The 15,913-nt window shown below is 38.0% G+C and overlaps 2 protein-coding genes and 1 long non-coding RNA gene across 4 annotated transcripts in view; 1 reads left to right on the top strand and 2 right to left on the bottom strand.

Annotated features, from left to right (window-relative positions):
* The window catches only part of LOC4346529 (uncharacterized), a 28,955-nt gene that overhangs the window by 9,525 nt on the left and 3,517 nt on the right, over positions 1-15,913 (top strand). The window lies entirely within an intron of this gene.
* LOC9268563 (serine/threonine-protein phosphatase 7 long form homolog) lies at positions 225-3,290 on the bottom strand. 2 transcript variants are annotated; one of them, XM_015757089.3, is made up of 5 exons: positions 3,149-3,290; positions 1,406-2,715; positions 1,015-1,309; positions 843-941; positions 225-772 (listed from the first exon to the last, which is right to left on the bottom strand). In XM_015757089.3, the coding sequence occupies exon 2, from the start codon at positions 2,713-2,715 to the stop codon at positions 1,735-1,737; it is 981 nt and encodes a 326-aa protein (XP_015612575.1). In that variant the 5' UTR covers positions 3,149-3,290; the 3' UTR covers positions 225-772; positions 843-941; positions 1,015-1,309; positions 1,406-1,734. The 2 variants fall into 2 exon arrangements, with proteins under 2 accessions (XP_015612575.1, XP_066160455.1); XM_066304358.1 differs by lacking the exon at positions 3,149-3,290 and having other exon boundaries at positions 1,406-2,175.
* LOC136351247 (uncharacterized) lies at positions 3,321-4,135 on the bottom strand. The gene is made up of 2 exons (XR_010735173.1): positions 3,850-4,135; positions 3,321-3,691 (listed from the first exon to the last, which is right to left on the bottom strand). It is a non-coding gene; the product is annotated as an uncharacterized lncRNA (long non-coding RNA).

Raw genomic sequence — 15,913 nt, 5'->3', positions numbered from 1 at the left:
TTTGGTCCCTGGCAAAAACTATCACCAGATCTGGACCCCGACCTCAGCGCCAGGGCCGATGGCGCTGAGGTTGAACATCTCAGCGCCGACCGCATCGGCGCTGAGTGCGTGACGGCCGTTTCCTTCGGTGTACAATCTCAGCGCCATTCTATTTGGCGCTGAGGTCAAGCAGTAGCTGGCAAAGCGCAGCCAGCCACACAGAAATTGACAGCATCACACAAGTATTTAGCATCACAAAATTGACAGCCACATAGTATTTAACACATCACAGCAACTGAACATCCATCAACCATCACAGTATTTAGAGTTCATCACATCCATCAACCATCAGAAAATATAGAGTTCAACACATCCATCAACCATCATCTAGAGTTTGATATAAGTCTAACGCTGCCTAGAGTGTTAAGTACAAAGTAATCCACTAGTGCCGACCCCTCCGGCCACTAGTGGAAGGTGTGTACCGGTCCACCGGTACCCTCTTTCTCTGCGGGCGACCCTGGGAAGGTTGCGATGGCTGCGGGGCACCTGCAAGCTGAGATGACCCGATTTCTTCGGGTTGTTCCTCTTCCTCTTCGTCACTCTGTCCATCTCCTTCTTCCCCTTCCTCATGTTCTTCCTCCCCTTCATCATGTTCTTCCTCCCCTTCCTCTTTAGCTCTTTGTTGACTTGTTTCTCCGGCCTGTGTCCGTGTTAGTCTTGGTTGTGGGTCGACTGCGTCTGTGGACCTACAACCAAGTCTTGCCGCTAACATCCAACTTCGTTGTTTTAGCCTCTGCAAGAACAAAACAAATTAGTTAGAGGCAAGTGAAATGATTCATGGATTGAACTAATTGGTTAATTACCTGAAGTGCGCTCCGAAGTATCCCAACTTCATTCTCTGACCCAGCAGGTGTGCCAAGGGCAACACCCGCGTCGTTCACGGACCTCATCAGCTCACGTGCCTGCAAGTGGATTTAATATTGTGAGAACATGTAGGTGTATGTGAAATGAACAACTCTGAGCCTTAATACTTACCACTCGGTCACGTACAGGCCCATACTCGACCGTCGCCCCTGCTCAAGTGTGGGTGTCATACTCGTTCATCTCCTCAACATCCTCGGGATCTGTAGCTATGTCAGCTAGAGTCCATGCCGGCCAAAGGAAAAGGCGGTAGTTCCTTAGGAGCCAAGCTAGGTACTCGTCGAAGTATGTCTTGTTGTGCTCCACTCCGTGAGGCACTACGTTAGCTGCTGTGTTGTCCCACCGCTCAATAAGATGGAGATGATGAGCATGCCAGTCCGTAATCTTCTTGTTCTTCTTGTTGTCCAACCTACAGTCATTCAACAAAACAAATAATTTGGTTAGAACTTGAGTAGCCAATGCCGAAGAGAAAGTTTGAAAATGATATGCACAATGCAAATCTTACTTGTGGAGGTCGAGCCCCGTCGGGAATGGTTTTGGTATGGGTTGACGCAAGCCGAACTGCCTTAGCACGCGATGGATGAGCTGCCACTCAACGGCGTAGAAGCAAATCAAGGGGCACCTGAGAAACTTCATATCCTCCGGTATGTAGCACATGGCGTTGATGTCGATCCCTATGTGCTCATCCTTCTTTGGCTCCTCACCCATTGCATCGATGATGCCATTGTATGTTACTCCTCCATCAACAACTGCTAGCTTAGAATTGCTAACATCCTCGAACTGAACAACCTCTGGATTGCGTCCAACTAATTTCTCAAACACCTCCCTTTCTTCCTAAGACATCTTGGCTACTGGACGATCGTCATCTAAGTCTACGGCATACTCAACCTCATATCCCTCCTCCTCATGTGTGTCATCATACTCCTCTGAATGTTTGTGCAGCAAATCAACACTCAATCCATTCATCAACAAAGTCTCCTCACACTCCCTCCGAGTATATATTTTGTCTTGAAAATAGAACCGCACCATGGATGCTAATTGAGCATCCGTTGTACGCTCTTCTCCACCTGCCCCCATTGATCCATCTGCCAATTCATTATCATCATCAACATGATTTCCAACTATCGGAACTGCCTGACTCCTTGCCTCATTCACCTCTATTGCTTCCTCCTTCTGCAATTCCACATTTACCTCCACGCCTTCTGATTCAAGCCTGCTTGCCTTATTAGCCTCAACTGCTTCCTCCTTCTGCAACTCCACATTTATCTCCACCCTTTCAGATTCCTGACTCCTTCCCTCATTCGCATCAACTGCTTCCTTCTTTTGCATGTTAACATCCACCCCCATCCCTTGAGATTCTATGACTTCCTCAACTGTCAAAGACTTAACCGACTGACTTTTCATAGCTCCTTCATCATCAAATGCTTCATAGTTTGGTTCATCATAAAACAGTGTGCGATTGAGGTCAAAAGAATTATCTCTGCAGTCAGTACGATCAAGCTTCGAAGCAACCACCTCAAGCGACTTGAATTGGGAGCCCAACACTATATCCACATATGTGTTCCACTCCAACTCCCCATTCAAATCTAGCATGTACTTGTGTGAAATGGGTCCTGCTCCAACATCATATCTACCTTGTATAGCTATAGACTGATTGCTCCACCCCAGCACATCCTTTGTATGACAAACTAACTCCTCAAAACTAGGTTTTCCACCAAATATAAGTTGCTTAACACTCATCCCCTCGAAATTGCTACCACTGTTACTTTGCTCTACCACCGAACCACCATAGTGCAATCGTACTAATCTATCCATCTACAACATTAACCGACATATTAGCATATTGCATTTTTTAAAAACTTGAATTTGCAATAAAAAGAAATCTAACCTACAACTATGTCCCCCAACGAAATTGTCCATAAATATCTAAACATACACAAACTTCCATTTGTAACGATCCATCCTAAATTTGAACTCTCGCATTGTGATGAAAATTAAAAAAAAAAGAAGTGTTCTTCACTAATTTGGGGGAAAAATTAGGGTTCTTCCCTAAGTGCCAAAAATCTCCACTAAAAATTAGGGTTCTATGAACATCTAAGCATTGCATCACCAACAACAACTACAACCACAGAGTAGAGAACCAACTAATTAGGGAAAATAACCCCAAATCACGATTCTAGGGTTCATCCATCAATGAGCAATCCAAGCAAAAAAAATGCGAAATGACGAGAGATTCGGAGGAGAATACCTTGCCACTATGTCCTCCAACAATTTCCCCTCCAAATTGTGATGATTTAGTGGAGATTTTTTCGATTTTTTGGAGGGGAGGAGAGAGAAGGTTCGGCGCCGCCGCGCCTCAGCCGAGAGCCACTGAGGAGGAAGAAAGAAGGCCCGGGCTGCTGGGCGCCATGGTGGATTGATAGACTCAACGTGTATTCCATTGATGCATAGCACGGAGTACAAGTAGGCGCAGAACCTTCCATATCCAGCTCTACCGGTTTATAGAAACACACCCGGGAGGGATTAGGAAGGAACGGCCAAAGGAAATATACAATAGCATGCTATATACGAGAGATACAATGCTATATGCTTAACAGGATAAGCTCATAAGGATCATCTTTTACAGTTTTTGCAATTCAATGTTGAGTGTTCACTACTGGAGATCCGTAACCAAGAAAGCATGTAATTTATGCAATTCTTTTACAGAAGAATTAAGCAGAGACTACAAGTAATCAGAGAAGGGAGGGGAACAAGAAGAGATGCAGAATTGCAGAGAGCGTACCATTCGGATCTGCTCGATCGGCATCAGCAGCGGCCATCGTAAATCCAATGCATCCAAATCAGCAGGAATTCGGCACCGATCAGACAGGAAAAGGGATTAGTTTGGCTAATCAGCAGGAATCCGTAACTGGATCAAGCGATTAATCAAAAAGATTAGTCCTTGATTACCATTCTGCCAGTTCTTTGCAGGCTGGAAGTGATAAGCAGTTCTTCTGCCATGGTTGGCTGTGTCCTCCGTCGTGGGGTTTAGCCGGAGCGAGGAGGTCGACGACAGAAGAAGGCAGAGGTGGAAGGAGACGGCGCACACGGCAAGACCTAATCTCGCCATGGCCGTCGCTGGAGGAGAGGGAGAAGAAGAACGAGCTGATCGCCTTCCTTCTTGTTGCTCGCTCTGAACTTACTCTGAAGAGGACCCCAGAAATATTAATAGCCCACGAAGTCTGAATGTTTATTAGCTTCAGGCTTTGCCTCCATGTGACTGATAGGTTAATTTTGTAGTGTCAAGTGTAGGGATGGCAATGGGTCGGGTCAGACACGGGTAGAGCAAAACCATGCCCGACATTGCCCACCCGAACACTGCCTACTAGAGTTAGCGGGCAAAACTCCATGCCCGTACCCATGCCCGGCGGGCGCGAGTATATCCAGTGGGTACCCTATGGATCTCACATGAATAATAACTTGAAAGATATGTAATTTAACAAAGAGAAATAAAATCAATAACTTACCAAATTATCGGTTATCAACAATAATTTGAATTACATCACAAGTTGATCACAACTTAGTATCCGTTAGCATCACAAATGAACCAAGAGAAATGGTATAAGAATTAAGAAATGAGTCAAAATTAGCTAATACATATGTATCGGGTCGGACATGGGTTACCCATGGGTAAAAAATGAAACCCGCCTATTGCCCATGACGTCTTCGGGTCTTGGGCGGATGAGCCCATAGGTAAAAAGTCACTCCCACGCCCGTGCTCATCGGGTCGGGTATCCATGGATACCCGGACCATGGGTAATATTTTTTATGTAAATCTTCATCGGATCCACATGTAACCGAGCTGTACGAGGGATGTAGATTCGATCTCTCTGCTGTTTGATATGTAATGAATTGGATAAACTTTGTAGTTCAGAGGTATTTAGGATCTGATCGGGTGTTTTTCTTGAAAGGTCACCGTCCAGATGATAAATCAAGATTGCGGTTTCAGGCTTTGGAAATGGAATCTACCTCACTACAAGTGATACCTTCTTCTCAACTAGTAGAAAAAAAAAGGGACGAAAGCTTGACCGATGAAAAGGAGTACACTGATTACTGAACCTTATTATCCATTTGAAATTACTTGAAGAGGGTTTGCACTCAAACATTTTAATTTTTGATCAAATTTTATAAATCATATAGTTTAACATGACAAGATTCATATTTTCAGATTCGTCATTAGAAGTATTTTTATAATACTAGAAAATAGGCGCGTCCGTTGACGCGCTAACTAATTTTAGCCCGTATATATTATGGCATTTGTTTGGCACTACTTCAGATTTAAGATTATCTCGATAACGTTTCGATGAATTATTTTGTTCCCATCCTAGATAAAATATAAAATTTTAAATCACTATTATTTATCATACAAACTTCAAATTTAACTTTTGTCTTAGATATGGCGCTGTGCAAACAGGATCTATAAACTCCTACATTTTAAGTGCTCCAAATTGAGCCGAAAGTACTAATGTTGTCCAATAAGAATCCAGATATAGCGTTTTTGTGTGGCCCAATGCCAATTCTTTTCTGAATCACCTATACCTCTTTTTAGCCTCGCTAAAAGCTGATAAATCCATTTTTTCCTTAGGCAAATATTTTTTTTACCTTGTTTGTTTTTATTCAGCTTATTATGCAAACCAAGCAATTGGACACTAATTATTCCATGTGTTATCTCATGTTTTTATGTTACCAAAACAAGTACCCTTAATATTACAAATTAAAAATGAGTGTAAGCGAGGGCAGCACATAGTATGAACGGTGAGCGCACATATATACGTTTGGCATGATGTGACATTTACTTGTATTTGTTATTTGATATTTTGAAAAATAAATTATCAATTGATTGACGAATCAATAATTTTGGTTTTTAAAAAGAAAATATGTGTGCACAAGCCTAGTGTGCATAATAACTAATATATACACACCAATAAGTTTGGTATGTGAATAAAATCTTGTGATCATCTAAATTAAATATTTTTATATATAGCACAAGCATAGACACAAAAAGCATTCACGTATTTGGCTGGGCTTCATGTGCATGTGTGGTTATTGGGCATCCAGGTGCTCGACTCGGTAGGCCTGCGACAGCCTGCCAACCATCTTTGCAGTTGCTCGGTGCTCGCGCTGCTTCCCCACGAATCGCGACTAAGCATTTTAGCTGGACATGTGTCGACGTATAAATGTGATTCCAATCGGACCAATCAAATGGCAGCAGGCACTGCCAGCTTTAGAATAATAGATATAATTTGGATGTTGTTAAACTACACAAATTTTAAAAATTTAGGGCTTCTTTGAAACACAGGATTTTGATAGGGATTTAAGTACAAAACAGAGGATTACTTACATAAAAAAACGCAGGAATGGTCGCTCGATTAGTCTGAAAAAAACATGGGAATCACATGAAAAGATATAGCTCAAAAGAGTTTTTTTTTTCAAAAGTTGGAGATCTTGCTAAGTTTTCTTTAAAATCTACACGCAATAAGTTATTCCGTAGGAATTTCACGGGATTTGAAAAGCTCCAACCCTTTATATCAAAGGGCCAAATAGAAAAAAAAGGATTTATATCCTATGAAATTCCTCCTAATTCCTTTGATTCAAGATGCACCGGTCAAATATAGATAAACAATTAATTTTAAACGAATGTAGTACAGTTTATCACAGACATAAAAAGTAATTATCTTTAATACATTGGAGATTGGACAGTCATTCTTCTGAATACTTGACTATGCATCCTTTTTGGATATAGAGTCAGCTATTGATCCATTATCTAAAAAATCATCTGAATACTTGGTAAAAATAATCTGAAAAAAATGCTTACATCATGTGCTTCTCTGAAATGATATTTTGGTGCAATGGTGATGGGCTAAAGAAATATCCATAGGGTTGCTTCTGCAATTGGCCTAAAGATGGATGCTGATCCGTTGCCAAGTATTTCCAGGTATTGTTAGCTTGGGTGGAGCCCACATTTATCTCTGAAAAAGACATGATATGATGGTTTGCAGAAACACAGCTATCACATGATCTTGTCTTATCTGAACCTCAGCATTTATCAAAGCACAAACACAATGGAAGTGATTGTTGTTTTGACGGTAAAACCAACTTAAGCAGTTCCATTTAAATTTCTTGGAGCACATTTACATTACTTTATGGGTGTTTGGTTACGTTGGTTGTCCTGCATTCATGGGCATAAAGGCAGAATAAAAGTGCAGTTCATTTGGATGATTATCAGCCGTGTCTGATAGAAAACGATTTTGCTATAGATTTGTCGTGTGATTTTTTCTCTCAGATTTGACGTTTTTTCGGCCATTCGATGTGTACCAAGATTCGTGCGTATATATTGGGCTGGGAAACCCGCATAGGATTCAGTTGGGCCGCGTGTAACAGCGTCGTCGGACGGTTAAAGTCGCTCTTTTTTATTTGCTCTAAAAAATCGGCACGTGCGTTGTTCTCTCTCCTCACTCTCATTTGAAACTAAAGTAAAAAATAAAATACAAAATTACAGTCCTATATAACTAAAATTACATTTGTAAATTCTGTTGATATGACATATAAGTGCACTTTAATTTTGATAAAAATGTTATGTAAGTAAATATGTAATTTTTATTTTTCTTTAAAATATAAAATTACAGTCCTATATAACTAAAATTACATTTGTAAATTTAGTTGATATGACATGTAAGTGTACTGTAATTTTGATAAAAATGTTGTGTAAGTAAATATATAATTTTTATTTTCTTTTGTAGTCTGTTGGATGTAAATCTAAGGGTAAAAAAAATCTGGGTGATTTTTTACTAGAAATCACCCGACGACAAATGAATAGTCACTCCCGATAGAAAATGAACGGCCAGATTATTTGCTTGACTCCATTGCATAAATCGGTCCACCGGGCCATTACCACAGAACATTAGCTGGACTGTTTGCGAATATCTCGGCCAGGCTATACGGCCCAATATTTGGAGAATTTTTTATAGCACTATAGTACCAGCGTGTCTGACGACATCGTGGAAAGTAGGAGGCAAAAGTTTAATTTAAGTCATCGTATCCCTCGACGGTAAAATCGGATGTATAGAATATTCGCTGTCAAAACATCTACATGACAACTCAGTCATAAAGAAATTAAAAAAAATAAAGCATGACCCACACTTCATCCTCCTGTCTATCATTCCTTTTCTTCCCCCACACTCTCCATGTTTTCTCGGTGGTTGTAGGGCGTCGGGAGGTTGAGGATATCAGGATAGGGTGGTGATAGGTGATAGTGGGGTGACGTGTCGGAAGAGCTCGAGGGAGCTGGGTAGCGATAGCAACCTGATGTGGCTGCAAGCCTTTCACATCAAGCGGCAGCGCAACGCGACGACGAGTGGTGGCACAGAGCAATGGCAAGGTGTGGAAAGCGGCGGCCTTTACCAACATCGTCTTCCCGTTGGCCCTCATCAGTTTGCCGCCCTCCGCAATGGTGGTTGGGCACCACTGGTGGTAGCAGAAGTGCTGGTCGGAGTACTGCAACAACGCCATATGCGGAACTGCAACAACAGCTTGAGCAGGAAATGCAATTCGGTCGAGGAGAGCGCCACAACATCTGGTAGGAGTCATCGGCGTCATTGTTGTTGATGATCTTCTCGCACCACTAACAGGGAACAATAGTCATCTATCTATCTATCTATCTATCTATCTATCTATCTTCTATTATCTATCTATCTATTATCTATCTATCTATCTATTATCTATCTATCTTCTATCTATTATATACTAAAAGTCCATTAATCTTTCTATAAACGCTCCTAATCCGCCATGTGGCGTCCCTACGAACGCTCCTAAGTCGCCACATGGCATTTTATAATCTCACTGTTGATTTTCATTTAAATTAGTGGGCCCATAATTTTAGACCGGTAGATTAGATCTATTTGCTTGCTGTTAGTATCCCGTGCATATGGGTAAAACTAGCATGCCTACTTATGAGGGAAAAAGCTATGGAACTGTTCATTTAAAAAATCAAGAATCATACGTAAGTACGAGAAGAAAAACTATAAAAAAACCTACTAAAAAAATAAAAACATGCTTACGTATGTAAAAGAACTATAACGCACTTAAAATTTATATGTATGCACATCAGTAGAAAAAATTAGACCATCTTTTTAAAATAAGATTTTCTATACTATAAAAACACGCAATATGTTAGACCATTAGATTAGCCCGCTTTCTCTTAATAAATACTCCCTCTGTTTCACAATGTAAAATTTTCTAGCATTGTCCACATTTATATAGATGCTAATGAATCTAGACACATATATGTTTAGATTCATTAATATCTATATGAATATGGGTAATGCTGGAAAGTTTTACATTGTGAAACGGAGAAACTATAACAAAATTCGATAACCCGGATTATGTTATTGAATTATTGCATCAAGGACCATAATTTATAATAATTTAATAATATTAGATAATTTAATAATTTTGTTTTATATTAATTGTTGAATACTAAAAGTCCATTTGAACTTTCTTAAAATGCTCTCACACTGCCACGTGCCAATCCATAAAATGCTTTCAAGCTACCACGTGACGCTAATAAAATCCATCCCTCAATTTTTACTTAATTCAGTGGGTCCAATATTTTTAGCCGTCCAACTTAATTGAGATTAAAATAACCTACCGCCGCCGGAACTGCGGCTAAGGGCCGGACGGAGGGAAGCTTCCCTAGGGCGTCACCGTAGTCATCCTGCTATTGCTCGTATGTCCCGCCATGGCTGATGATTAAGGGGGTGTTTAGATCCAGGGGTGTAAAGTTTTGGCGTGTCACATCGAGTATTATATAGGGTGTCGCATGGGGTGTTTGGGCACTAATAAAAAAACTAATTACAAAATTCGTTAGTAAACCGCGAGACGAATACTAACGAATTTATAAGTCTAATTATTCCGTCATTAGCAAATGTTTACTGTAGCACCACATTGTCAAATCATAGAGCAATTAGGCTTAAAAGATTCGTCTCGCAAATTAATCGCAATATGTGCAATTAGTTATTGTTTTGGCCGATATTTATTATTTCATTCAGGTGTTCAAACATCTGATGTGAACATGGTGTAAAGTTTTGGCATAGAATCTAAACATGGCCTAATTCACTTTTGGTTTTTCAATTTTGTTATTCACATGTATGTACTACTCTGTCCCAGAAAAAGACAAACTCTAGCTACGAATCTGGACAAAACACCTTAGTTTTACTTTTGTTGACATGTTTTCTGAAGAAAATAAGTCTACCATCTTTTCAAATGATGAAGAATATTACAAATAATTACTTATAAATATTATTTAAATATGATATAATATAAAGCTAATGGGTTTGGAGAATTATAAAAGCAATTAATGCCGATAAAAAAAATTATGAAGAAATCGTGGCATAACACAAATATGATATACTATAAAGCTAATAGGTTAGAGAATTATAAAAGCAATTAAGGCCGATGAAAAAAAATTATAGAGAAATCGTGGCAGATGTTTGCTTCTATAAGTGTCTCAAACTTAGCGTACAACGCATGCCCGCGCGAATGCGTGGGCTATCTTCCTAGTTATTATATACTAAAAGTCCATTAATCTTCCTACAAACACTCCCAAGCTGCCACGTGGCACTCCTACAAACGCTCCTAGGTCGCCATGTGGCATAGTCTAATCTCACCGTCGATTTTCATTTAAATTAGTGGACCCATTATTTTATACCGTTAGATTAGATTTATACATAACGTCGATTTTCGTTTAAATTAGTGGACCCGCTATTTTATACCAACAGATTAGATCTATATATATATATATATATTACCTTTCTTCGTACTGTTTGCCGAATAGAACGTACGTACGTACATACGACGACCAAAATAAAACATACATGATTAGTACTATCAAAAAGCAAATATCTATAATATAAAGTTGAAATATATTGTATACTTAACGTCGATTTTCATTTAAATTAGTGGACCCGCTATTTTATACCAGCAGATTAGATCTATATATATATATTACCTTTCTCCATACTGTTTGCCGAAGGAATAAAACGTACATACGACAACCAAAATAAAACATACATGATTAGTACTATCAAAAAGCAAATATCTACAATATAAAGTTGAAATATATTGGCCCACAAATATACACATGCAGTTGAACTAATTTTAATGTTGATTTTCACTTAAATTGAGATGGATTCATTATTTTATCTATATGTGTTATTGATTTTCAAATTAGTGGACCTTTTATTTTATACTATTAAATATGTAACACCTTTCTCATGTACATAATATTTGCCGGTTCAAAAACAAATGCACGTACTTACTATAAAGATAGAGCCAAATTAAAACATAAGTACTTAGTACCATCTGAAAAAAATCGATGGCCTTTAAAATAGAACTATCTACAATATAAAGATGAAATATATTGCATGTAGTGTTAAACTAGATCTATAATATAAATATCAAATATCAAATCAACCATCTATAAATGTTCATCTTTTAAAATTATTTTAAAATTATATATCTAATTTGCCGGCCCAAGATGCTCTTAGGGGTAGGGTTGCGTGCGTGTGTTCATATGGGTGAATGCGCATGCGTTGTGAGTGTCTGCGTTGTACTATGTAATTCTAAAAAAAAATTGTGATCCTACAAACACTTCTAAGTCGCCATATGGAGCTCTTACAAATGCTCCTAGGCCACCACGTGGTACTGTATAGTCTCACTCTCGATTTTTGTTTAAATTGGTGCACCTGTTTAGACCATTAGATCATATGTATACATAGTAACTGTTAAAAAAAACAGTAGGATTGAAAAGGAAATAAAGTTTCGGTAGTACTGTCCGCAGCAAGAAAATAATATTATATACTAATAGTCTACTAAACTACCTAAAAAAATTCTAAGTTGCTATGCGGTGCTCCTACAAATGCTCTTAGGTCGTTATGTGGCACTATATAATGTCACTGTCAATTTCTATTTAAATTGGTGGATCACGTGGCATAAAAATGGCTAAATTGAGGTGACCCAAGTATGTTACAGTACTCTATGAGGATGTTATAGTAAATTATGCATTAGAATTGTGCTTCATGCTGATCTTGAGGGGACACAGCTACATCGATGAGGTACCCAACTTTCAAGGTAATAGATCACCCGTTAGCGAGGCATTCATATTTAACTTAAAGGTTGTTATCCTATTAGTCGGTAGAAAGTGATACTTTTAGAATATTTATATATGGATTTGGAAATAAGTGAGACATGAAGACTTAGCTAAGTAGTGCATTAATGATATATTAGGCTTATTTTATTTGCACATATGCAATTTCATCTATTAATAGGTAATCAACTTTTATAATAGTGATAATGAGTTGTTATGATAAATGGAGAATTTATATGTGATCGGAACAAGGTGTATTTTTACTAAAAGTCCATTAAACTTCATACAAATACTCCTAAGCCGCCACATGACACTCCTACAAATGCTTCTATACCGTCACGTGACACTTTCCTTTAAATCGGTAGACCCAATATTTTAAATTATTAGATTATTAATTTTCACCATTAAATTTTATCTTCCAAAAAAAAACTGTACGTTCCCCCTCTCCGAACACAAGTTCACGTAATGCGCACATGTATGTACGTACTCCCTCTCTCCCCGTCTAACCCTCCCCTTCCATCTTTCCAATTTTCTGGCTAACAACCAAATGCATAGTATAAAAATTAATTAGATAGCTAAATAATCTCTTGGTACATATATTTTTATATAAAAATTATAATACATAACTCGGATATATATACCCTTAATTTCCAGGGGCGAACTCAAAAATAAAATTATCAAGACATCACTTGGATATATACCCTTTGTTTTCAGTGGTGAACCCATAAAAAGATTATCAGGACACTGCACACACAAATTATTTAATTATTGATTGATATATTAATTAATATGACATGAATTATCTATTATTATATATTAAAAGTTCATTAGATGTCCTACAAATTCTCTCGAGCTACCACGTAGCTTCCTATAAACATTCCTAAATCACCATATATCTTAATATAAAAAATTTTGAGAAAAAGAAATCATCTTACCCAAACCTGTGGACCTTATTTTAAAATGTTAGATCTATATCTTAAAAATAAAACTTATCGATCGACCAGGCCGTCAAAATCCGTATGTACAATGAACATATCCACTTCCCTCCTCACAGATGAGACGAACCCACCGGCTCTCACCTCCTTTTTTTTTTCCCTTACGGCAATTAAATTAACCACCGGATAAAAGAAAATCCTAAAAATTATCCCTAAAAATATCCACCTTAATCTTTTAATAAAAATGGTGGACTCAGTACTTCATAATTTTTTAATAAAAATGGTGGACTCATTGCTTCATACTATTATACATCTAACGACTTCTACTAACTTAATTGTATCTCTCAACATATATACGAGGTCTATTTACCTATAAATATGTAAAGCTAAATCAATCTACAAACGTACAAATAAATCCGTAAATCCGTATATGAATGAAGTTCTTTTTAATTATTACGTCCATCCTATATTGAATCCTAAAATTTTATTGGAATTAAGGAAGAATGAAAAAAATATACTAAGATTCCCCTCTCTAAATAAGACTCATTAAATATGAGGTATGTGCAGAGTTAGAAGATAGATAGAGTACTGTTGGATAAAAATTGAATAATGGATGGTTGGATGGGACGAGTAGTATTAAAATCCTTTATATCTTAGGATAAAATTTGAATCCTTCAATTTATGAATGGAGGTAGTACAAGCAAATAGAAGTATGTAATTATGTCTTTAATTAGATAAAGAAGTCATATTACCATATTTTTTAATATGAAATTTCTTAACTTAATATATCCTAAAAATTATTAATACATCTTTAGTATACAAGAAAAAATATTACTTAAAAGTTTAAATTAAGATGCTAATTTTTTTTTAAAAAGAAACACATGTAGTATAAATGATAGTTTCATATGAACCGGATCCATTGTCGCGACATTTTTTTCTTATAAATTTAAGACGACATGATTCAAGTAATTTTAGTTTACAATTTGTAACAACCCGTTCTTCAGAACAACACATCCCAGCCCATTCAACTGGCACGCCCACTTACAAATATCACCCACACTTACACTTTCGTCCTCGCTTCATGTAAAATATTCAACACGAAAATGATATGGTTAGAAGGGCAGTGCCTTACAAGTTGGTTGCACTCTTGCTTAACTAGCAAGATGGTACTACTGAAGTGCACACAACGCTTATAAACAACACATATCACATTCATTCAATAAAACATAAGCCATATCCTAATCGAATTAGGATGTCACAGACACCCCTCAAAGGACCTAACGTCCCCGTTGGTCCAACATGTGTATAGACAAATGTCACAGACACCCCCTTAAAAGACCTGACATCCCCATCGGTCCAACATGCGTATAGACAAATGTCGAGAAACATGTCCCTTTTAGCACACGTCCGTACGTCCAATGATCGAAACTAACTTTCAAAACATTCCCAAACAAATTATTGATATACACATATTTAGAAGAGAAATTTTTTTAAAAAAAATCATATATACATAAACATTCATAACAAAATTTTAAACACCACTAAATAAGATGCCCGCGCATCAGCGCGGGCTACCTTTCTAGTTGTATCAAGTGTTTGCTATAAATATTATTTCTAATTCACTGAAAAACATTCAAATTTCATTTGCACACACCCCATTAGCCCGAACAACTGACCGGAGTCCCTGATGCCATGGATATAGCTCGAAGTAGGACTACCCAGAAAAAAGAAATTTCTGGCTACTCCACTAGTAAAGACAAGCTTAAAGCATAACTTTTCTTGGCTATCCATAGAGCAAAAGCTAGTTACTTTCCACTTATTTCACAATGGCTACAAAACCTCAACTCATGAATGTACATATGTAATTTTTATAATTAATTTTTAATACATACAGTGCAAGATACTCCCCTACATTATTTTCCAAAAAAAATAATCTTAGTCCAGCGCGCTGTTATTTGGACAGATTGATCATACCATCCTTCCTGTGTCCGCTTGGACTTCTTGGTTGGATTAGTTGGCCACAACACATTTGTTCCTTGTGCCAACTGTGTGCAATGTGCAAACTGTACTGCATCTTTCATGGACCAGGGTATAAGCGGGCTGATCCGCGAACCGACTTATAGATAAAATTAGTGGGTAACCTACAGGTTTGACTCACGGGTTACCTCTTAATTTGAGCTATAAATAAGTTTATAGGTCGACCCACTTGCATCTCTAGATACCGTCAGCCGGGCCACGACACGAAAATCCATGAGTTATCATGTATTTGACCATAAATGGACATGTGGGTTGACCCACTTACATCCCTATTCACGGTCAGTAAGCAAAGGGAATCTATGTCTTGAAACGGATTAATCAGGCAAAGTATTTGACCGTACCTAATAAAAATATTTGACCGTGAAGAAGAGAACATAAACTAGCAGCGGTGATTTAGTTGCTGAGTCAAAGTATTTGACCGTGAAGTTATTGGCTAGTGGATTTAGAATCCGGATACTTGTCTGGATTGTTGGCTTTGCACAGCGGCATAGGCAAGGGACGAATTGGTCAGACTCAGCGTAGTTTCAAGTGTTGTGTTTTAGTTTACCGCAAATCTGCAACCGTCTTGCCTCTGTTTCTGACTAGGGTGAGATCGATTCATATGCAAGGGGGGCTCCAACCATAGCATTCAATTAATTTATTTGCCAAAAGTGTTTTCCAGTTCACTCATGTATACTTCTAAATGTAAACACTTAGCCAGGGATATAAGTCATTTTTTAGATAATGGATACAGATGTGAAAGCATCCTGGACACAACCGTGTTTCTAAAATCACATCATAGACGTGTCGAAAGCCGACGCAAAATGTGATAACTTGCTAGGTCAAGGCTGGACCTTTGCTAGCCAATCAACACACTTCA

The sequence above is a fragment of the Oryza sativa genome, chromosome 9 (assembly GCF_034140825.1).
Source record: "Oryza sativa Japonica Group chromosome 9, ASM3414082v1".
Lineage (NCBI taxonomy): Eukaryota > Viridiplantae > Streptophyta > Magnoliopsida > Poales > Poaceae > Oryza > Oryza sativa.
The sequence above is the reverse complement of the archived record's forward strand: the minus strand, read 5'-3'. Positions and strand labels throughout refer to the sequence as shown.

What these genes read in the sequence shown, in the direction of transcription:
- LOC9268563 (XM_015757089.3), bottom strand. Translation starts at nt 2,715, where the DNA reads ATGGATAGATTAGTACGATTGCACTATGGTGGTTCGGTGGTAGAGCAA.